Source organism: Balaenoptera physalus (genome assembly GCF_965194825.1).
Source record: "Balaenoptera physalus genome assembly, chromosome: 2".
Classification (NCBI taxonomy): Eukaryota; Metazoa; Chordata; class Mammalia; order Artiodactyla; family Balaenopteridae; genus Balaenoptera; species Balaenoptera physalus.
Window position 1 is genome coordinate 35,437,590 of NC_138883.1, and position 23,949 is coordinate 35,461,538.

At 34.1% G+C, this 23,949-nt stretch overlaps 1 protein-coding gene and 1 long non-coding RNA gene across 13 annotated transcripts in view; one reads left to right on the forward strand and one right to left on the reverse strand.

Annotated features, from left to right (window-relative positions):
- Positions 1–23,949, reverse strand: part of GPHN (gephyrin) — a 638,461-nt gene that overhangs the window by 500,046 nt on the left and 114,466 nt on the right. For all 12 annotated transcript variants that reach the window (XM_082451600.1, XM_082451601.1, XM_082451602.1 and 9 more), the window contains exon 2: positions 16,412–16,490. In XM_082451600.1, coding sequence (XP_082307726.1) covers positions 16,412–16,490 — 79 coding nt within the window. The remainder of the gene's footprint in view (positions 1–16,411; positions 16,491–23,949) is intronic.
- LOC309655992 overlaps positions 1–23,949 on the forward strand; it is a 318,822-nt gene that overhangs the window by 52,332 nt on the left and 242,541 nt on the right. The gene's annotated exons all lie outside the window — the stretch shown is intronic.

Genomic DNA, 23,949 nt, shown 5'->3' on the forward strand with positions numbered 1-23,949 from the left:
TATAGCTTAAATGTGGAAGTAATCTAAGTATACCTTGACAAATTAACTGATAAACCAAATGTGCTATTTGCATACACTGGAATAGAATTCGGCCCTAAAAAGGAAGGAAATTTTGATACGCTGCAACATGAATGAACTCTGAAGACATTATGGACATTATGTTAAGTGAAATACGCCAGTTACAAAACAACATATACGGTATGATTCTACTTATATGAGGTTTCTGGAGTAGTCAAAATCATAGAGATAGAAGTAGAATACTGGTTGCCAGGAGCAATTCCTGGGAACTGCAGAGAAGCATAGAACTGGAGTTAGTGTTTAATGGGTACAGAGTTTCATTTGGGGAAGATGAAAACGTTCTGGAGATAGATGTTGGTGATAAGTGCACAAAATTACAAACATACTTAATACCATCAAATTATACACTTAAAAATTGTTAAGATGGTAAACTTTATTGTGTGTATTTTACCACAATACAAAAATCTGGGGGGAAAGGGGGTGATTCTGGCACTTCCTTAAAATGTTAAAACATGAAGTTACCATATGACCAAGCAATTCTACCACTTGCTCTATATTAAAGAGAAAAGACAACATACTTCCATACAAAAACCTTTACAATTCATAGCAGTATTATTCACAATTCCAAAAAGTGGGAAAATCGCACTGTCCATTAACTGATGAATGGATAAACAAAATGTGGTATATCCATACAATGAAATAATATTTGGCAATAAAAATAATGAAGTATTGACATATGAAACAACGTGGATGGACTTTGAAAATACTATGCTCAGTGAAAGAAGCCAGTCAGAAAAGGAACATATTTATTTATTTATGCAAATTATCCCAAACAGGCAAATATACGGAGGCAACGAGTAGACTAATAGTTGTCTAGGAGGGGGAGGTTGGGGAGTTGTTTCTGGGGCAATGAAAATATTCTAAAAAATTGGTGGTGGTGATGAGAGCACAACTCTGTGAATACAATAAAAACCATTAAGAATTGGAATTGGCCAGCAAGATGGCAGAGTAGAAGGATGTGAGCTCACCTCCTCTTACAAAAACACCAAAATCACAACTAACTGCTGAACAACCACTGACCAAAAAAAAAAAAAAAAAAAAAAAAAATGCTGCAACCTACCAAAAAAGATACCCTACATCCAAAGACAAAAAGAAGCCACAACAAGATGGTAGAAGGGGTGCAACTGTGATAAAATCACATCCCATACTCGCCATGTGGGTAACCCACAAACTGGAAAATAATTATACGACAGAAGTTCTCCTACGCAAGTGAAAGTCCTGAGCCCCACGTCAGGCTTTCCAGACTGGGGGTCTGGCAATGGGGGGAGTAGCCGCCAGAGAATCTGGCTTTGAAGGTCAGCAAGGTTTGATCGCAAGAATTACACGACTGGGGGAAACAGAAACTCCACTCTTGGAGGGTACATACAAGGTCCTGTGCACACCAGGACCCAGGGGGAAAAAGCAGTGACCTGTGGGCCAGGGCTACCTGCCAGTATTGGAAGGTCTTCTGCAGTTGATAGCAATATAATCTTACCTCAGGAAACAAGAAAAATCTCAAATAAACAACCCAAAATTACACCTAAAGCAACTAGAGAAAGAAGAGCAAACAAAACCCAAAGGTAGTATTAATAGAAGGAAAGAAATCATAAAGATGAGAGCAGAAATAAATGAAATAGAAACAAAAGAAACAATAGAAAAGATCAATGAAACTAAAAGCTGGTTCTTCAAAAAGAAACTGAATTGATAAACCTTTAGCCACACTCATCAAGAAAAAAAGGGAGAGGATTCAAATCAATAAAATTAGAAATGAGAAGGGAGAAGTTCCAACGGACACTACAGAAATACAAAGGATCATAACAACTATATGCCAATAAAATGGACAACCTGGAAGAAAGGAACAAACTCGCAGAAAGGTACAATCTCCCAAGACTGAACGAAGAAGAAATAGAAAATATCAACAGACCAATCACAAGTACTGAGATTGAAAATGAGTAAAAATCTTCCAACAAACAAAAGTCCAGGACCAAATGGCTTCACAGGCGAATTCTATCAAACATTCTGAGACAACTTAACACCTATCCTTCTGAAACTATTCCAAAAAATTGCTGAGGAAGGAATACTCCCAAACTCATCCTATGAGGCCACCATCACCCTGATACCAAAACCAGACAAAGATACCACAAAAAAAGAAAATTACAGGTAATATCACTGATGAACATAGACGCAAAAATCCTCAACAGAATACCAGCAATCCAAATCCAACAATACAGTAAAAGGATCATACACCACGATCAAGTGGCATTTATCCCAGGGATGCAAGGATTTTTCAATATCCACAAATCAGTCAGTATGACACACCACATCAACAAATTGAAGAATAAAAACCATATGATCATCTCAATAGACGCAGAAAAAACTTTTGACAAAATTCAACACCCATTTATGATAAAAACTCTCCAGAAGTGGGCACAGAGGGAATATACTTCAACATAATAAAGGTGATACTTGACACACCTACAGCTAACATCATACTCAATGGTGAAAAGCTGAAAGCACTTCCTCTAAGATCGGGAACAAGACAAGGATGTCCACTCTTGCAACTTTTATTCAACATAGTTTTGGAAGTCCTAGTCATAGCAATCAGAGAAGAAAAAGAAATAAACGAAATCCAAGTTGGAAAAGAAGAAGCAAAACTGTCACTGCAAATGACTTAATATTGGGTTGGCCAAAAAGTTCATTCAGGTTTTTCTGTAACATCTTAAGGAAAAACCTGAACAAACTTTTTGGCCAACCCAACATTATTCATAGAAAATCTTAAAGATGCTACCAGAAAACTAGTAGAGGTCATCAATGAATTCAGTACAGTTGCAGGATACAAAATTAATACACAGAAATCTGTTGCATTTCTATACACTAACAACGAAAGATCAGAAAGAGAAATTAAAGAAACAATCACATCAATAAGAATAATTCCTAGGTTTATTATACTTCATACCTAGGAATGAACCTACCTAAGGAGACAAAAGACCTGTACTCCAAAAAACTATAAAACGCTGATGAAAGAAATTAAAGATGACACAAAGAGATGAAAAGATATACTGTGTTCTTGGATTGGAAAAATCAATATTGTCAGAATGACTATAATACCCAAGGCAATCTACAGATTCAATGCAATCCCTATCAAATTACCAATGGCATTTTTCACAGAACTAGAACAAAAAATCTTAAAATTTGTATGGAGACACAGAAGACCCCGAATAGCCAAAGCAATCTTGAGAAAGAAAAACAGAGCTGGAGGAATCAGACTCCCTGACTTCAAAGCTACAGTAATCAAAACGGTATGGAACTGGCACAAAAACCAAAATATAGATCAATGGAGCAGGATAGAAAGCCCAGAAATAAACCCATGCACCTATGGTCAATTAATCTACGACAAAGGACACAAGAATATACAATGGATGAAAGACAATCTCTTCAATAAATGGTGCTGGGAAAACTGGACAGCTATGTGTAAAAAATGAAATTAGAACATTCTTTAACACCATACACAAAAATAAGCTCAAAATGGATTAAAGACCTAAATGTAAGACCAGATACTATAAAACTCTTAGAGGAAAACATAGGCAGAACATTCTCTGACATAAACTGCAGCAATATCTTTTCCAAGCCATATCCTAGAGTAATGGAAATAAAAACAAAAATAAACAAATGGGACCTAATTAAACTCAAAAGCTTTTGCACAGCAAAGGAAACCATAAACAAAACATAAAGACAACCCACAGAATGGGAGAAAATATTTGCAAATGATGTGTCCCACAAGGGATTAATCTCCAAAATTTACAAACAGTTCATGTGGCTCAGTATCAAAAAACCAAATAACCCAATCAAGAAATGGGCAGAAGACCTAAATAGACATTTCCCCAAAGAAGACATACAGATGGTCAAGAGGCACATGAAAAGCTGCTCAACATCGCTAATTATTAGAGAAATGCAAACCAAAACTACAATGAGATATCACCTCACACCAGTCACAATGGCCATCATCAAAAAGTCTACAAACAATAAATGCTGGAGAGGGTGCAGAGAAAAGGGAACCCTCCTACACTGTTGGTGGGAATGTAAATTGGTACAGTCACCATGGAGAACAGCATGGAGGTTCCTTAAGAAACCTAAAATAGAGCTACCATATGATCTAGCAATCCCACTCCTGGGCATATATAGAGAAAAAAACGTGGTTCGAAAGGATACATGCACCTCAGTGTTCACTGCAGCGCTGTTTACAATAGCCAAGACACGGAAGCAACCTAAATGTCCATCGATGGATGGATGGATAAGGAAGATGTGTTACATATATTCAATGGAATATTACTCAGTCATTAAAAAGAATGAAATAATGCCAACCTCAACAACATGGATGGATCTGGAGACTACCATACTAAGTGAGGTAAGTCAGACAAATATCATATGATATCGCTTATATGTGGAATCTAAAAAAAAAAGATACAAATGAACTTACTTATAAAACAGAAATAGATTCACAGACTTAGAGGACAAACTTATGGTTACCAGAGGAGAAGGGTGGAGGGGAAGGATAGATTGGGAGCTTGGGATTGACATGTACACACTGCTATATTCAGAACAGATAACCAACAAGGACCTACTGCATAGCACAGGGAATGCTGCTCGGTATTCTGTAATAACCTAAATGGGGAAAGAATTTGAAAAAGAATAGATACATGTAAATGTATAACTGAATAGCTTTGCTGTACACCTGAAACTAACACAACATTGTTAATCAACTATGCTCCAATATAAAATAAAAATTTTAAAACAACCCATTACAGTGTACACTTTAAATGGATGAACTGTATGGTATACGATTTAGATCTCAATAGAGAATAAAGTTGTCTAGACATTAAAAAGATCCTTAGGAAAGGAGGATAATGCCTCTGTTCAGGCTCCCTACCTACTCCCCACTCCCTCCAAAAAAAAAAAAGTTAAAGTAAATTCACAAAGAATTAGAAGTGCAACAAACAATTTCAGCAAGTCTTAATCTCTTCGGTGATAGCCAGATCAAATCTAAAACACTGTGTTCAGTTTTTCCATTACACTTTAAGGGAGGCACTGACAAACTACAGCTTATTCTGGATGGCTTTCTCAAATCCAATTATCCTGACTAAATCATTGGTCTGAATAAATCAATGAAATAACTAAATTTAAAAGTTATAAATAACATATATAACAAATGATCTAATTCTACCCTTTTGAGAATGTAATATACTTTATTAGGACACACAACTGACCTTTGGATTACATCTTTTTAGCAATATCTGACACCTTCCCAAACCATTGTCCTTTATAAAGGTATTCGGGAAACAAAAAGAGTAACCTGAAGTCCATTTTACTAAAAACTGTCCCCCAAATTATGGCAAGGACCATGCCTACTTTATTTACCATTATTTTGCAGGTCTTACCATATTAAATGACACATAGTATATACTCAATAAATATTCACTAGTTGTTTTTTAAGCACTTCTAAATTCTTGACTTAATTATAGAGGAGAAAAGAATGTTTTAAACTAAGTATTAAAAAGTACCCTATTTACATTTCATCTTTTTCTGCTAAAAAATGTCAACTTAATATCACTTTGCTTCCAATTTAAGTGAACTATAAAAATTTGCACTCAATGCCAGGTGGCTAAGTGAAACTCTGACCAGAATATAAATGTCACTTCACCTCACAAAGTGCAACTCAAATATTTGTCCAGTCTGACTATGGTCTGAGTTATTTATAAAAGAGGGAAAGATAAGATACAACTTTACAGAACAAAAAGAAAAATACTATCTTAACTTACGTTTTAAATTACTGTCTTTTAAGAAACAAGTTAAAGTAAGACTGAATTACTCAAAATATTTTTTTTCCTCTACAAAATTATGCTATGAGAGTTATTTTCAAAGTGAACTGTTCAGAAAATAGATTCAATTTTGAAAATGCTTTCAGGGATCTTCCTCGATTTCATCAGGAAAAAATGGAATCCTTTGTTGGTGGTATCTTCTCAGTATTCTAAACAGCAAGTGCCTAGAAATCAAAACCATGGGGATTAGTGAGGTCGTCATATCCTTTTGCTCATGGAGTTAGGTCTCTCATTTATCTCATACACACTTAGAAAGATACTGAGGCTGCAGAAGGAACCAATACTGATCAAAGTTTAAATACAGCTATTAGGTCACCAGAGAGTAAACTTTTGTATTGAACACCAATAAAGGGCTGAATGTTAGAACTGCCTGAAGAATGCGGAAAAAGCACGTTTTGCCAATGTATATTCACTATACATTCAGTCTGTTACTCTCTTACTCTTTCCATTACCCATTCTTTCATTTAGTCACTAAATCACACATTCATTCCTTCGCTCAACTATTTAAGGAATATGTCTGGTTGGGTCTATTGTGGTAGGTGGTAGTGATATAAGATTAAACATTAACAGTCTCTGCCCTTAAGGAAGTTATAATCTATTGAGAAATACAGACAGTACATATACAAACAATGATAATATAGTGTAAAAAGCTATGATAGAAGTTTAGGCAACATATAGGAGGAGCACATGGGAGATCATAGAGGACTCCAGGAAGGAAAAAACCCAAGCTCAATCAGCTCAACCAGCCTTCCTCCCTAAATGGATTACCCTAAATTTAAAATTTCAGCTTCCTTCTTAACGTTCATTTAATTTCTCTCGGAGGGTAAAAAAAGATTAGGGTAGTTAACATTTACCACACTGACCAGGTAGGAGTGGAAAGAAGGGGCAGCAAGGGCTAGTCTCCTTTAAACTGCTGCCCAATTGTCTAGTATTGTGGACATTTTCCCAGCTGGGTAAAGGTAATTTAATTCTCCTTACTCTCAAAGAATAGTATTTTAAAACTTTAAACTCTTAAAACATCTAGAAAAGAAATAAACGGGTCTCTCCTAGCTTTTCTTTTGTCATTTTCTTCCTAATGTGGTCTGAGTCACAAGCAGGTGTTTCTTAGGAAACTCATTAGGGACGCATACTCAGGCAGACTTTTGATTAGCAAGCTTCTTTACCTGCCTGTTTGTCTTCCCAATCAACAACCAACAATCTTCCACTGAAAAATCCAAAAGGAGTTCATATATAGGACTCAACTGTCATTATTTCATTGAGGCTTTTCCTTTGCAGGTGTTAAATCTCACTTTCAATCTCACGTTTAGTCTCTGCAGATACCAACATAAACCATAACCAAAGGAAACAAAAATTCTGTTCCTCCTCCTAATAATAAAAACTGAGAAAAAAATATATATATAAAAGTTCATGGTGAGAAAACAATTAAATGATCAAAAGTCATATACCTACAAGCCATATAGAAAAAAATATTTTCAAACATTTTAATGTCAGTTCCTAGGTGGCCAGTGCTAAGATGTTATTCCATCATACTTTTAATAAACTCAGCAATACAAACTAAAACCAAATGTGAAGTCATTATGCTGTCGATCTTAAACTTATACAGTGCTGTATGTCAATGATATCTCAATAAAACTGGAAAAAAAATTTTTTTAATGTGAGAACAAAACCAAGAAAGTCAAAACTAAGGCTAGGAGTAGAAAGAACACAATGCCTGGTTGTCAGGAGGCCCATCACCATGTAGTTTTAGGACCTTAGATAAATCACAACTCAGCTGAGCTTTAGGTTTTACATCTCTAAATTGACAGAGCTAAACTGAGTATGATTCCCATGCAGAAAAGGAAATTTCAATGTAGTAGGCAATAGACCGTAAGATGATGGAAGGTGCAGAAGGAAACTAGCCAACTCCCAGCAAAAAGCAGGATATACAGTCATACAACACAAGGATACAAATTCTGCTAACAACCTGAACTAGTTTGGAGCAATCTTCCCTAGTCAAGCCTCCAGATGAAAATGCAATCCCCAGCCAACACTTAGATTGCAATCTTGGGAGATACTGAGCAAAGGAACCAGTTAAACTGTGCCCAAAATCTTGACTGTGAGATAATAAATACGTGTTGTTTTAAAAGAAAGTTTGTGGTAATCTGTTACACGGCAATATAAAACTAATATAAGTAGACAATGCAATCATTCATTTTTTCACTCTGGCCATCAGTGTCAGATGTATCAATGTGTTCTTGATAAATGAAACACATGGATATCAAAACTTTGTTTTAATTACTAGTTTTAATCTCGTAGACTCTCATTCATCTTCAGCCAAACTGAGTTTCTAAAAAGCGTAACATACCCCTGGAGTTTCTATTCATTCTCATAATCAATCATTCTCTCCCTCTCTCTCTGTTATTCCTTCTTTCCTCCCTCCCTTCCTGCTTTTTTTTCCCTTAACAAAAGCTTCATTTCAAGGACCACCTCTTTTTAAAATACTTTGTCAGTGCTCCCATTTAACTTTTATATGCCTCTATAATAATATTCCTCAGTTAAGGTATTATAATGGAAAGGGGAATGAGAATCTTTGACTCCTTTTCCCTTTTTGACTGACAGCGGTAAAGTTTCTCTTTTTAAGAAAGAAGAAAGTATGGAAAGATAGAAATAATCTGCTATTATTCTACCTGCTGTCTAGCCAGTTGTAATTAAAGTAATAAATTCATCTGAGTCATTTCACATTTGTGTGTGTGTACTACATAAACAGTCAATAATATCAGGAAATAGGGAACAACTATTATCAATTAACTGAACTATGCAGTCCTTTAAAATTATTATAGCTATTACTACCAATACCTATCTAATTGAGATGATATGCGAAGGCAAGCAAAATGTTCTGTTTTAAAATAATAACAATTCTTGACAATGTATACATTCGTCCTTAAATTAACAGCTGAGACTGAATACACTAGACATCTCTTAGTTTTATCACTCTTTTTCTGGGACTATCTTCTCTCTCATTTAATTAGGGTAGCCCACCATTCTGACCACAGGCATCTGTCCCATGAATGGTAAGTCAAGATAGCCTATACCCCTGGCCACAGTGATTGGCTGAGGTTTGGGCACATGACCAGATTAACAAAATCGGAATTATTCCATGAGATTTTATGTTTGAGAGATGAAGTGAAGAGAGATCATGGAGCTAGAAGGAAGGGAATTAGAGTAAGTTATCAACCATCTTGCCCATTTCATGGAGAAAGCCTGACTGCCGTAAGTGAGAATAAAGCCAAGAAAAACCAAAAGAGATGATGACAGAAAGTGAGAGAAACAAACCCAGTTGCACAAACTCTCTAATTCTCTTCTTTGAGGCTCCCACCCTTGATCTGGTTTCTGAAACTCTTTCTTGATTCCTTGAGAAGTACTCCTTAGTTACATATGCCAATCAAATCACAAACTAGCTTTTTAAGCTAGTTTGACTTAGGTGTCTGTACCCTGAAAATGAAAGAATCAACTAATTAAAACAATACATTATTTATTTCATTAAAAAATTCTAATACTGGATTGGTCATCTATATGCCTCAGGTAGATAACTCAGATATTATTCATCTTCAATCATATGTTCCTTAATTACAAGAACAATGTCAATTAAACCTAACTGCTGAAGAATGTAAGATGAACATCTACTAGTGTTTTGATTAAATAAATTTTTAAACAAATGAACCCATAAAAACTGCAATATACAGTCTCAGGAATGTACGGAATGATGGAAATGACAGAAAGTTTTCTAAAAGTAAAGTATAATCCAAAGTCTTTGGATTTGCAGTTCTGACATAGAGCACAGTACCATAATACCTTAGCACCAGCCTAGATTAAGCTGTACTGTCCAAATATACACTTTACAGTCTAATAACCATATAATCCAAAAAGGAACCTGATTAAAAATGATAAAAACTTACAGTTAGAGATGTTATTACAGACAAGACAGCTTTGGTGTCTGTCTTCGATTTAGCAGAACTATTGGCAGCAGAGCAAAATGAATGATCAATAATGTTTAAAATGCTGTCCTTGGAAAAATCATTTCCACATCAAATGAAATTTATCTTAAGAGAAACAAAGGATAACAATATAAAAACTCTTATATTTTGTTTAATAATTAAAAGTCTCTTGGGACTTCCCTGGTGGCGCAGTGGTTAATCATCCGCCTGCCAATGCAGGGGACACGGGTTCAAGCCCTGGTCCAGGAAGATCCCACATGCCACAGAACAACTAAGCCCGTGCGCCGCAACTAGTAAGTCTGCGCGCCACAACTACTGAAGCCTGCGCACCTAGAGCCAGTGCTCCACAACAAGAGAAGCCACCGCAATGAGAAGCCCATGCACCACAATGAAGAGTAGCTCTCGCTCGCCACAACTAGAGAAAGCCCACATGCAGCAACAAAGACCCAATGCAGCCAAAAATAAAATAATTTTTTAAGAAAAGCTAAAGAGAAATTTTTTTTAAATATATTAAAGGTCTCAAAGATACTCTAAAATTGAAATTTAATAAGCAAGCCATAAAAAACATTAAAATTGAAATTTAATCAATAAGCCGTAAAAACCATTAACTAAAATCATCTACCTGCAGTATGAGAATGTACAGCTCTATGGAAAATAACCACTTCAAAAACCACTGTTTATCCTCTGATGACTGGCACTTTTAAGAAATTCAGTTCACCACAGCAACCTGTCTTAACACCAGCAGATAAGTACAGGCTATATTTAGATATGATTGCTTTCCAGACGGCAATCCTGCCTTTCCTTCATATTTAATGTCATGATCCAAGGGACCAAAATATCATTCAATCAGATTGTAGTGTGAAGACAAGTATACATACTCAGGGGGATGAGGCTGTGTTTCAGGACCATGAAAAGAATAGCTTCCACCAAAGGTGGTAAAATATGTAAAGAAGCACATAAAGTGTAAATAAAATTTTCATGTCTAAGAAATTTATAATCAGATACAACTATTTTGTCCAATTTTATCTTTGTTCTTAAACATTAAATGCCATTATCAAACACTAATGATCTATACTATCAAAATACATTTCAACTAGCAGGTTTTTGTTATTATTTAATTAGTATGCTGCATTTCCAATCAGGCACCTTCTAACTAAATAAGAAAATTTTTTTTACCCAAAAGCAATCCTTTACAGATTAGGTATAACAAAGAGCAGTATTAATACAAGATGAGTAATACAATACATAACAAGGAAGATTAATTGATTAAAATGATATTGTTATGAAATTACCCTGGATGTATCTGTACTTTATTATCTTTGTAATGATAGTGAAAAGAATTTCTATTTTACTGAATAAGTAACACAGTTTACTTCACAAGGTACCAAAGTATCATAATAATCAAACAGAGAGAGTACCTTTTATTTTTCTTTACTCTCTAGATGAGCTGCATCAAAATTATTAAAGATAAAAGAAGTGAAGTTCAATTAAAAATACCAAGAACATATCACCTCACACCCATTAGGATGGCTACTATACTAAAAAACAAAAACCAACAGAAAATGAGTGTTGGTGAGGAAGTGGAGAAATTGGAACACTTATGCACTGTTGGCAGGAATATAAAATGGTGCAATCACTATGGAAAACACTATGGAAGTTCTTCAAAAACTTAAAAACAGAACTACCATATGATACAGCAATTCTGCTTCTGGGTATATATCCAAAAGAATTGAAACCAGGGTCTCAAGGAGATATTTGCACACCCACCTTTAGAGCGGCATTATTCACAACAGCCAAAAGGTAGACGCAACTCAGTGCCCATCAATGGATGAATAAGTAAACAAACTGTGATATATATATATATATATATATATATATATATATAAAATGGAACATTATTCAGCCTTAAAAAGGAAAGAAATTCTGACACATGCTGGAACTCCCTTGAAGCAATTGTGCTAACTGAAATAAACCAACCACAAAAAGACAAATATTGCATGATTCCACTAATGAGATTCCTAGAGTATTCCAAAACTACTGAAACAGAAAGAACAGTAGTTGCCAGAGGCTGGGGGGAGGGGGAAATAGGGAGTTATTGTTTAATCGGTATAAAGTTACAGTTCTCCAAGATGAAAAACTCTAGGGATAGGCTGCGACAGTGTGTATATACTTAACATTACTGAACTGTACACTTATAAATGGTAAAGTTGGTTAAAACGGTAAATTTTGTTATGCTTATTTTACCACAATTAAAAAAAATACACTAACAATATTAACAAGAAGAAGTATTTCCTCATCCATAATACAATTTATCCAGAATTTATAATTAAGATTTCTTCTATTTTATTGAATCATCCTTTCTTAAAAATCACAAGAGGTCGTAATTTGGTAAAATCTTTTTCAAAATCTTAACATTACTGAAGCAATTGAAAATACATTCTGAGTAACAGAAAGAAAAACAACAAAGACTGGCATAATTTTCATGTTTTGCAAAATTTTCAAGGAATATAAACCTTCCCTATTTGCCCTATAAAGAAAGTTACTAATATCCTACATTATGAATTATATTTCTAGTATTCAGAGATGGACAATTCTTCTATGAATTAAACAATTCCTCCTCTGATTTACATATCACGTATCTACGATGCACCAAAATTTTTAACAGTTTTTGCAAATTAAACAAACAAGATACAGCCATCTATACCCCACACACACACACACACAATCAGCATCAACACAATGAGTAGCACAAACAGGTATTCAATTTCTGTTAGTCCTTTTCATTCTTATGTTATATTTCCTCTTTTGATTCTTAAACAGCTTTTAATAATTTCTATAAATGAATCTGAGTTCAAATAATTATCTCTGCTAAATAGTTTATAAATAAGCAATAACAAATCTACAGCATAAATATCGTAATATGTTTTATCTTTCATCTTCAGCAAATAGACAATAGAAATTTGAAAGCATTTTTGAGAATTATCACTATAGAGAACACAACTGATATAACTGAAAGTATGCTATATACAGTATCTCTTTTTCATATAATAGTCATCTCTCCAGCATAGATAACAAGAAAAAGTAAAAATTTTTATGATTTAAATAGCACATAACCCTCCACTTAAAGTGAACAAAATTAATTATACCATGTTAATAGTTTCTTGTATGTATGAAAATTACGTATCACATTAGATACGTTTCTAATATAACATCAAGTTAAATTTGACAACACTTTTCAATGTGCCATTGAAGACCACAACTAATACAAGAAGTCTCATAAAACAACTCAAATTGACAAATTATACATACAGCAGAGGAAATCATTCTTAAAATGTTTATAATCATAAATAGAAGATAAGTAAAACTGTTAAATTGTTTATTTCAAAATTTAACACACATGCAAATTACTAATTCAAACAAACCTTTAGGCACATTATTAGCAAAAAGTGAAAGTCAAGTTCCTCTACTTGGTCTTGTACGTAACACCTACAAGACTACGACAGAAACAAATACTCTTAGAGTAACTACCCGAAGAAGAGAGCTTGTCATGTATTCCCCTCACCACAACCTTGCCACAAGTCAGATTCTGCCCTCATTATTACATCAAATCAAAAGTTAGTAACAAGATCAGAAAGTCTTGCTTAGGGATTCACAACTTTATTTTTTTTTCTCCTCCCATGGCATCCCTCCTTCATCATGTTCACACAATATAGCTCACTCAGTTCACTCAAGCCCAATAATTACTTTCACTACAATGATTTTACTAAAAATCTTGGGTTGTGTACTATACACAGTTTAGATAAACTACAGAGGATCTATCACATTATTCCATTAGCTTGCCATAGATATAAGAGTATAAATTAGTCACTTTTGGTTCTGCCCTTTTGCTCTCCTCTGAGGCAGTAAACCTCTTAAACTTCATTCATTCACACATATACACACATACAACTTGGTTTTATTACTATACTTTGTCCACAGATATTCCATACCTGCTCATTTATCTGATTAAGACACTCTACACACCATTCTGAGTATCAATATTGATCAGATTAGCCTGGGTTCTTCTCAACCTACTTTTTCCTTCTCTCTTTACTCTGTCTTCCTTTCATACAGCATTAGTGATTGAAACACAGTACTTAATTTTTCTTCACACATCAACTCCTTTCAGTATCAGAAGCTCACGTAGGTGAAGCATAATACAAATCTGCCAGGCAGATTAACACACAGAGCATTCATTCAACACACATATCTTATTCTAGTAATATTTTTTATTTGGAACATTTATTAAAATAACATATTATACAATTTTAGCAACCCTTACACTAGTCAGGAGTACTCATCAAATGCCAGTTATTTTTTGAGGGGATTTTTGCAGAAAAGTTATTTCCGAAATATTTTCTACTTTATGTTACAACATAAACAATTCATATAGAACCAAAAAGTAGTGTACATGAACTGATGAACAAACAGTAAAGAATTACATCAAGAGTCTGGGAGTCTGCGCCAGAAAACAGGTAGCTGGCTTAAGGTATGTACTAAGTTAATATTGCTATAGAATAGTAACTCAGAATAAAATATTTCCCATCATAACAACTGAAAAAAACACATTAGTTTTCCACACCAGGCATTTCTTTCCCTACAGAATTTCAGCAAGTAAGAAATATATCTTTAAAAAATGAATTAGTCATTAATAGTACATTTTGACAATTCTTATTACGAAAAAAGTTCTTTCCAAATCCAAGTGTCAAAGGCAAAGACAAATTCTTGCTCACTGAATTCTTACATTCAAGACTAATGCCAAGAGACGAATGCCAAATTAAGAGAATGATGTTAAATTAAGATATCTGGCTACTTTAAAACAAAGACTTAGAATTATTTTGTCCACTCAATGCAGTAGTGATCTGAGATAAACTTCTCTTAGAAATTTTCTCTAAGATTAAATTCCTATTTTAGTGATAGGTTACATTATGAATATTATTCTACATTCTAGGAAGAAGTACCAAAGTGTTTCAAAACACTACAACTCATTATTATGATCCATTTTTCAAGTATATTCTCTGCAGCTTTTATATTATTGAAGTCCATATAAGCACATTTTTTTCCAAAAAGACTGCATTAAAAAGATATATAATCCCACTGTACCAAAAATATACCTTACAAATAATACAATGGAATAATGTATTTTATCCATTCAAATGGGTGACATCTTTCAATGATATTGTAAAGTTTCTTCCCATATCCTCATGCACATGTTATTCAATATTCATTTACTAGGAATATTTATATCCACATAGAACAATTCTATTATTCATTAAATATTTATAGAACTGAAAGGACAACTTATCAATCTTCATTTCAATAAAAATCATGGAGAAGGAATATTGACAATCCTTTTGAATGAGGAAAAGAGAGACATTAAAAAAAGAAAAAAAATTTAGAGAATTGGGATTGGAAACTCATTTCGAAACTCATTACAATAATGAGTTCATTACAATAACTTCAATATTCAATCATTTTCACCATTCTGTCTTGCAACTATATTTTTTTAATGACTTGGAAAATCATTACGAAATCAATAACCTTCAGTTTCAACACACTCCTGTGTTTTATTCCTCACACAATTTTAAATTAATTACTAGTAAAATTTGGATGAGTATAGATTACATCTGATGTGGAAGAGTAATTTTTTGTTATAATATATTTTACTGAATGCATTAAATATCACTAAAGAAAGCATCTGCCAACACTCAATTTTCTTTCCCTGCTGCCCAGGGCTTAACTAGTATTGAATATTTTTTTAATAAAAGGTGATATTACTGGAAGGATATTTTCCTACAGAAGATAGTATGCATGATTTGCAGTTAATATAAAACTGAAAAAAATTGATTCATGAAATAGAAAGTGACATTATATTCTGATATGAAATATGTTCTGATAAAGAATGGAATTGACTCATGAGCAAGAACATTAAAAATTGAAACCTACAAAACTCTTCAAAAATCTTGTGCTACATATAGTGTTCTAATGTAAAACATCAGAAATATATTCAATACAGTCAAGTATATTGTTATTACAAATAACCGTTTTACATTTGTAATTATACTTACAAATGATTATTATAAATTATTCAAAAAGTTTAAAATTGATGTAAACAAATTCAATCTTGCCTTCCCAAGCAAAACAACTACTAATTATCTTCCCTGCCTACTATCTACTGCCAAATTGGTAAGATTATCATCAACCATTAGTAGATACTCTTTGAAAGTCAATCACTAATCACAACTTTATCTCTTCTTCTAAAATCTCTTCAATTTCTAAACAGAAAGTGTTCCATAACTTCACTTCTGTTCAAACTGTTCTATGTGCTTCACGATATGTAACACAAATTGTTAGAAAACAAGAAATTACTCAACCTTAAATCAGTTCTGTTACAACTCTTCTGGAAAAAGTCACACAAATCATAAAGTTTTAATTTACACTTAATACTGAAAACCAAATACTTACAAAGAAGGATCTTGTACAAGATCTTTGAGATTTATCCCACTGCGATCTTCTGCAAGATTCCTGAAGCAACTATCACTCACTAAACAGGAAAAGGGGAAAGAAAAAGAAAATCAATTTTTGTTTACATTTCATTTAAATTACTACTGTCCAAAAGGAATTTTGAAATTAAAATTGGTTCTCTGGATAGGGTTTTTCTAAACAAGAATGATCAATTTCTGGGCCTGGTAGATTAAACAGCAAATATTAACATTCAATAACAAATCAATAATCTAAGCACACAGGCTTTATATAAATACAATATATAAAAGAATAAACATATGGGTCTGAATTTTATTTTACTTTTACAAGACTAATTTACCAGTCCATAGTGGCAAGTCACTGCTTCCACAACAACTAGAAAAAAAAAAAAAAAAAGATAAACTATCCCCCAAAATCATATTTTTAAAGACAATGGAGAACTTTGGATACAAAAAGGATAAACTAGGAGAAAAGTGCTATCTCTTCTTGGGTAAGCTGAGCCTCCTGATTGTTTCATTACTGGGAGGATTTACCATCTAGACGTAAGAACCAGACAGAGGGACACTACCAGGGAAAAGAGAAACCAGCATAGTTTGTGATAGCTCTTGGGCGGGCAATGACAGACTGGAATCCCATGGGACCCACAAGACAGACAGTTTTCTTCTGGGAGATTTGCTGAGGCCTAGGACTGCACAAGAAGTTCTGGGGGAAGGAGAAGAGAATGGGACACAGGGCAAATAATGTTTTCTGCAGTGCAGAAGTGATTAGGAGTTAAAGTCACACTACAACAGATGGAGCCTACCACTTTCAGTCAGAATTTCAATAGGTCTCCCCTCAAGATATTTGCTCTCAATCAAGCATCCCACCGTGAGAGGGGAGATGAGTAAAAGGGGGCAGAAGGCAAATGGTAGGGTAAAATCTCCAACAAGTTCACAGTACATTAGTACAAAGCCACAGCAGAGAGGAATAACTGCAACACAATAGGTCTGGCCCTTAAGACATTTAAAACCAGAGGTAGACTGAGTATATCTAAAGCTGTCACTCAAACCACCCAGCTCAATTTGTGGTTGAGTTGGGACGGTTAACACAGAATCATTTCTTTCTAATATAATATTGAAAGAAAATAACATTTACATCAATTTCTATGATCCTATGATAAACAGTATTTGGTATACAATAATAGTTACAAAGTACAGGAAAGGGGACAAAATGTGACCAATAACCAGTTAAAAAATAATGTATATGCCAACCCACAGATAATACAGAATTAGAAGACAAGGACTTTAAGAAAACCATAAGTTAAAGAAGATATAGAAAAAATGTTCACAGTAGATGAAAATTTTCACATTTCAAGAGAGAATTAAAATCTGTGAAAAAGAATCTAATAGTAATTTTAGAACTGAGAAATACAGTATCTGAAATTAAGAAATCTGTGGGTGGATTTTTAGCCAACTCAACACAGCAAAACACAGGATTAGTGAACTTGAAGAGATCAGCAGAAAGCATCCAAACTAAAGCAAAAAGAGGAAAAAAAAAAAGAAGAACAGAGCATAAGAGACATGTTGGAATCAAACAGCTAATGTAATTGTAGTTGAGGAGAGAGAGAATGGGGAAGAAGCAATATTTTCAGAAAAAAACCGCTGAGAATATTCCAAAACTGATATAATATATTACTCATTGACTCTGGGAATATAGCCAACCCTGTACTGGAAAATGTGAAAGAAAACCACCCTCAGCAAACTGCTGAAAATCAAAGATAAGAAGAAAATCTTAAAAACAGCAACGGGAAAAAAAGAACACATCACCTTCAAAGGAAAAACAATAAAACTTACAGTTGAGAGTCCAACATAAACTATGGAATACAGAAGACAATGGAACAATATAGTTAAAATGCTGGGGGAAAATCTAGAATCTAAGTCTATACCTTGATAAAATATCCATCCCAAAATTAAAGGTGAAATAAAATTTTACTCATATAAAAGTTTTGTATTTGTTAGCATAAATATTAAGTCATTATTTCCTACTTCAATTTAACAGTTTTATTATGTATCTCTTAGCCATTTTGAATCTTCATAAAGAGCAAGAAGAATATAACACTTGCCTTGTTCCTTTCAAAGATCCATTACCTAATATTTTATTTAGATTTTATATTCCCTTTTCTTACAGCTCAAAATTATAAGCTCCATAAATCTGAATCTGCCTCTAATATAAATGAAAAATGTATATAATGATGCATTTAAAGGATCTGAAGTGGAAATCAAGTTTGCAGTTTTTTTATTAACTCCAAAAAGATATCCCCCACGTTTTTTTTTCACAATGAAGTAATTTTGATCAATATATAATTTTCTCTCCATATTTAACAGACACTGATCTCAACCTGTTGATTCGAGACAAATTTTCTGCTCTTCATAATTTTAACACAAATGCTTATTACACCATTTCCTAATTAGGGCCAAAAGGAAAAAAATAAAACATTGCCACACTATAAGAAAAGTTGGTTTCCAGTTGCGTTGAACTAATATTGAAATTATATTATATCATAAAATTTGTTCTCATAAAGTTTCTTGCCCAATTTGGCAAATATGAGAGCTTAGTTAAAAACTTCAAGAGCCTGAAAGTTTTGGAGGCTTAATTAAAACAGAATAAACCTTTGCTCCTATAAAGGCTTATTAGTCAGCTAGTGAAAATGAATTTTGCTAAAGGAGGCACTTTCTAACGTTCATATCCCATCCAAAGTTTAAGTTTAAAACAGAGCAAGAAATCTAAAGAAATTCAATAGTTTCTTAACAAATATTCTGAAACTTTACCTGCCTAATATATTTATTATTTTTAGTTTAAAATATATTTCACTAATGTAACAAATTTTGTTTTTGAATTATAAATAAAAACATGGTAGATTTTAAGAAGCTAGTGAACATACTTTTTTCATGTGTAAATCACACCAAAATCAATCAGTTTGGTCATCATATTTTTCTGTTGTTCTTCCCCCCCCCAGTATATGCCAACAAAAGGAATTATTATGCTCTTTGTTCCAATAATTAATATCACAAAATTAAGAGCTGGTTCTTAGGAACATACATATTTTTCAAAAAATGTCCCTTTCTGGGCTTCCCTGGTGGCGCAGCGGTTGAGAGTCTGCCTGCCAATGCAGGGGACACGGGTTCGAGCCCTGGTCTGGGAAGATCCCACATGCCGCGGAGCAGCTGGGCCCGTGAGCCACAACTGCTGAGCCTGCGCGTCTGGAGCTTGTGCTCCGCAACGAGAGGCCGCGACGGTGAGAGGCCTGCGCACCGCGATGAAGAGTGGCCCCCGCTTGCCGCAACTGGAGAAGGCCTTCGCACAGAAGCGAAGACCCAACACAGCCAAAAATAAAAATATAAATAAAATTAAAAAAAAAAAAAAAAAAAAAATGTCCCTTTCTATGATCACAGTGTGAAAGTTAAAGGTTTAGTGGAAAATATCATTATGCTGTAATTTTAAAATATACCAAAAAATATGAGCACTTAACTCCTTTTATTTTGAAAATATATCAGTTCAATATCTGATATAAGAAAAATTAGACTAACTCCATAATTCTTGGTTTCATTTTTTTAAGATAAATCTCTGTATTTTTTGTTATTCAGATGAAAATCACATAACACAAAATTAACCATTTTAGAGTGCACAATTCTGTGACATTTAGTTCATTCACAATGTTGTGCACCTCCACGTCTATTTCCAAAACATTTTCATCATCCCAAGAGAAGACCTGGTACCCGTTAAGCAGCAAGTCCCCAATGCTCCCTTCCCTTCCCCCAATCCCTGGCAACCACCAGTCTGTTTTCGGTCTCTATGGATTTAATTATTCTGGATATTTCATACAAATGGAAGCATACAATATACGACTTTTTGTGTCTGGATTCTTTCACTAAGCATAATGTTTTCAAGGTTCATCCATGTACAGAGAAAAATCATTCCTCTTTATGGCTGAATAATATTCCATTGTATGTATGTACCACTTTTGTTCATCCATTCACCCTTTGTTGGCCATTTGAGCTGTTTCCACCTTTCAGTTATTGTGAACAGGCTAAGTGAGCATGCACGTACAAATATTTGTTTGAGTACCTGTTTTCAACTCTTTGAGGTATATACCCGGAAATGGAATTGCTGGATCATACGGAAATTCCATGTTTAACTTTTTGCCAAATTGTTTTCCAAAGCAGCTGCACTATTTTACATTCCACCAACAATGTACAAGGATTCCATTTCCCCAAATCCACAGACGTTATTGTCTGTCTTTTTAAATTTAGTCATAACAGTGGGGTGTGAAGTATTATCTCATTGTGGTTTTGATTATATTTCCCTAATGATAAATGACGTTGAGCATTCTTTAATATGCTTGTTGGCCATTTGTATATTTTCTTTGGAGAAATGTCTATTTAAGTTCTTTGCACACTTTTAAATTAGGTTGTTGAGTTGTAAGACGTCCTTATATATTCTGGATACTAGACCCAGACATATGATTTACAAATATCTTCTCCCATTCTGTAGGTTGTCTTTATGCTCTCTAGATGATGTCTTTTAATGCACAACAGTTTTTAATTTTGAGGAAGTTCAATTTGTCTATTTTTTCTTTGGTAGTTTGTGCTTTTGGTATCATATTTAAAGAAACCATTGCCAAATCCAAGGTCATGAAGAACTTCCCCTATGTTTTCTTCTAAGAATTTCATAATTTTAACTCTTATATTTAGGTCTTTTATTCATTTTGACTTAATGTTTGTACATGGTGTGAAAGTAAGAGTCTAGCTTCATTCTTTTACGTGTGGGTATCTAGTTGTTTCAGCACCAGTTACGAAAGAGGCTGTTCTTTCCCCATTGAATGGCCTTGGCACTCTTCTGAAAAATCAAATACTCATAGATACATGAGCTGATTTCTAGACTCAATTCTATACCATTTATCTATATGTCTACCCTTATGCTAATATCACACTGTTTCTATTACTGTAGCTTTGTAAGAAGCTTTTAAATTGGGAACTGTGAGTCCCCCAGCTTTTTCTTTTTCAAGATATTTTTGGCTACTCAGCATCCCTTGCAATTCCATATGAATATTAGGATTCTAATCCATTTCTTACACCAAATTTTGTTCCAATTTTAAGTAATTCATTTTAAGATGCATTTAACTATTACCAATTACCTATCCTCATATGCCACTTTATATTTTTTTTCCATGTTTAAGTCCTACCATTTTCTACCTCCTAGGAGAAAAGTTCCCTGAATTCTCCTAAAAAGGATGCAAACTAAGTAAAGAACTATCACTGAGCGAACTGAATGAAAGATAAAAACTGTCATGATGGAAATTAAGTAATTTTCTTAATATATCCAACCTAAAATTACAAGCCAAAATAATGCTAATACGTAAAACCTATACTATGATAACCATTTCACAACTACCAATGTTGTTTGAATCTTAAGTAATTTTAAGTAATTTCAAGCTGTTGTGCACTTTGCTGTCAAAAGGTAAAACATTCCCACCCTGAGAAAAGTTAAAACAATAAGCGAAATCTCCTTTCCCAATAAATTTGCAACACATATGTTTCCTGAGTTCAAACTACAGTTTGAGCAGCATTTTTTGGATCTGATGCAAGTGGAAAGAAATTTTTTCATATTTTAAAATCCACTTAATAACTATGCAACTAAGGAGCTTCCACCTTATCTTCAATTGGATGTGATTATTCTGCAATGTAATGTACATGCTAAAAGGCAAGAAAACTTAATAGAATTCTAAAACCACATTCCAAATAATTAATGTGCTCCATTAAAATTATCTGTTCATGGACTGATATCAGTATTCACCAATAACTATCTTTTCAATGTGTGGAAAGACATATGCAAAAATAAAGCACTCCATACAAATCAGCATTAATAAATTAACATTTACAATTTATTTTGATGACAAGAAATACTAACTGTAAACTCTAATCATTCCCCACCCAATTCCATTCTTTAAATTGGTAAATGTGTATGACAAATACGGCACTTAATTATTATAATTATATTTGGATTTAATAAATTTTAAAAATTGTAAAAATATGTTTTCTTTTTTTGTGATAGTAGTATATACATAATATCTTCAATTTTGCCTCTTGGCCCACAAAACCTAGAATATTTACTATCTACCCCTTATGGAAAAAGTTTACTGATCTCTGGTTTATAGGAACACAGGAGGATTACCATGCACTATACAGAGCTAGTTGATGTTAATCCTTAGCACATGCATTAGTATAGCATATTTCCATGACTATGCACAGAAGAGCATAAATTACAGAACCAATTTATGCTCTCCTCTATTTTTTATATCTCTGGCTAAAGCCCATATCAAAACTCAAGTTATTGGGGCTTCCCTGGTGACGCACTGGTTGAGAATCTGCCTGCCAATGCAGGGGATACGGGTTCGAGCCCTGGTCTGGGAAGATCCCACATGCCGTGGAGCAACTAGGCCCGTGAGCCACAATTACTGAGCCTGCGCGTCTGGAGCCTGTGCTCCGCAACAAGAGAGGCCGCGATAATGAGAGGCCCGCGCACCGCGATGAAGAGTGGCCCCCACTTGCCACAACTAGAGAAAGCCCTCGCACAGAAACGAAGACCCAGCACAGCCATAAATAAATAAATAAATAAATAAAAATTTTTAAAAACTCAAGTTATTGGGAAAACTTCCAAATATATTCATCCATCCTCATATATGTTCACCGACCAATCCTAGACAATGAGAGATCACTGAAGACTCAGTGGGGGGCCAGAAGTACCATGCTCACCCAGCAGTGCCATGGAGGGCCTAACTCAAGTATCAAAGGAGACCAAATGGAGAACTTGACTTCTACCCCAGCCTGGCAGTAAAGAGGAAATGACTACCTCCCTTTTCCTGCCTGAGCAATGTGTAAGTGAGCCAGCAAAAACAGAAGATTTAAATAAGATCCTAGTTCATAATGTAATACCCAAAATGCCCAGGTTTCAACAAAAATATCAACTGTCATTATGGATCAATGGAACAGAATAGAGAGCCCCCAAAAAACCCCTTACACCTATGGTCAATTAATCTTTGACAAAGGAGGCAAGAATATACAATGGAGAAAAGACAGTCTCTTCAGCAATTGATGCTGGAAAAGCTGGACAGCCTCACGTAGATCAATGAAGTTAGAACACTCCCTCACACTATACACAAAAATAAGCTCAAAATAGCTTAAAGACTTAAATATAAGATATGACACCATAAAACTCCTAGAAGAGAACATAGGCAAAACATTCTCTGACATAAATTGTACCAGTGTTTTCTTAGGTCAGTCTCCCAAGGCAACAGAAATAAAAGCAAAAATAAACAAATGGGACCTAATCAAACTTATAAATTTTTGCACAGCAAAGGAAACCATAAACAAAATGAAAAGATAACCTACGAAATGGGAGAAAATATTTGCAAACAATGTGACCAACAAGGGCTTAATTTTCAAAACATACAAACAGCTCATGCAATTCAATATCTAAAAAAC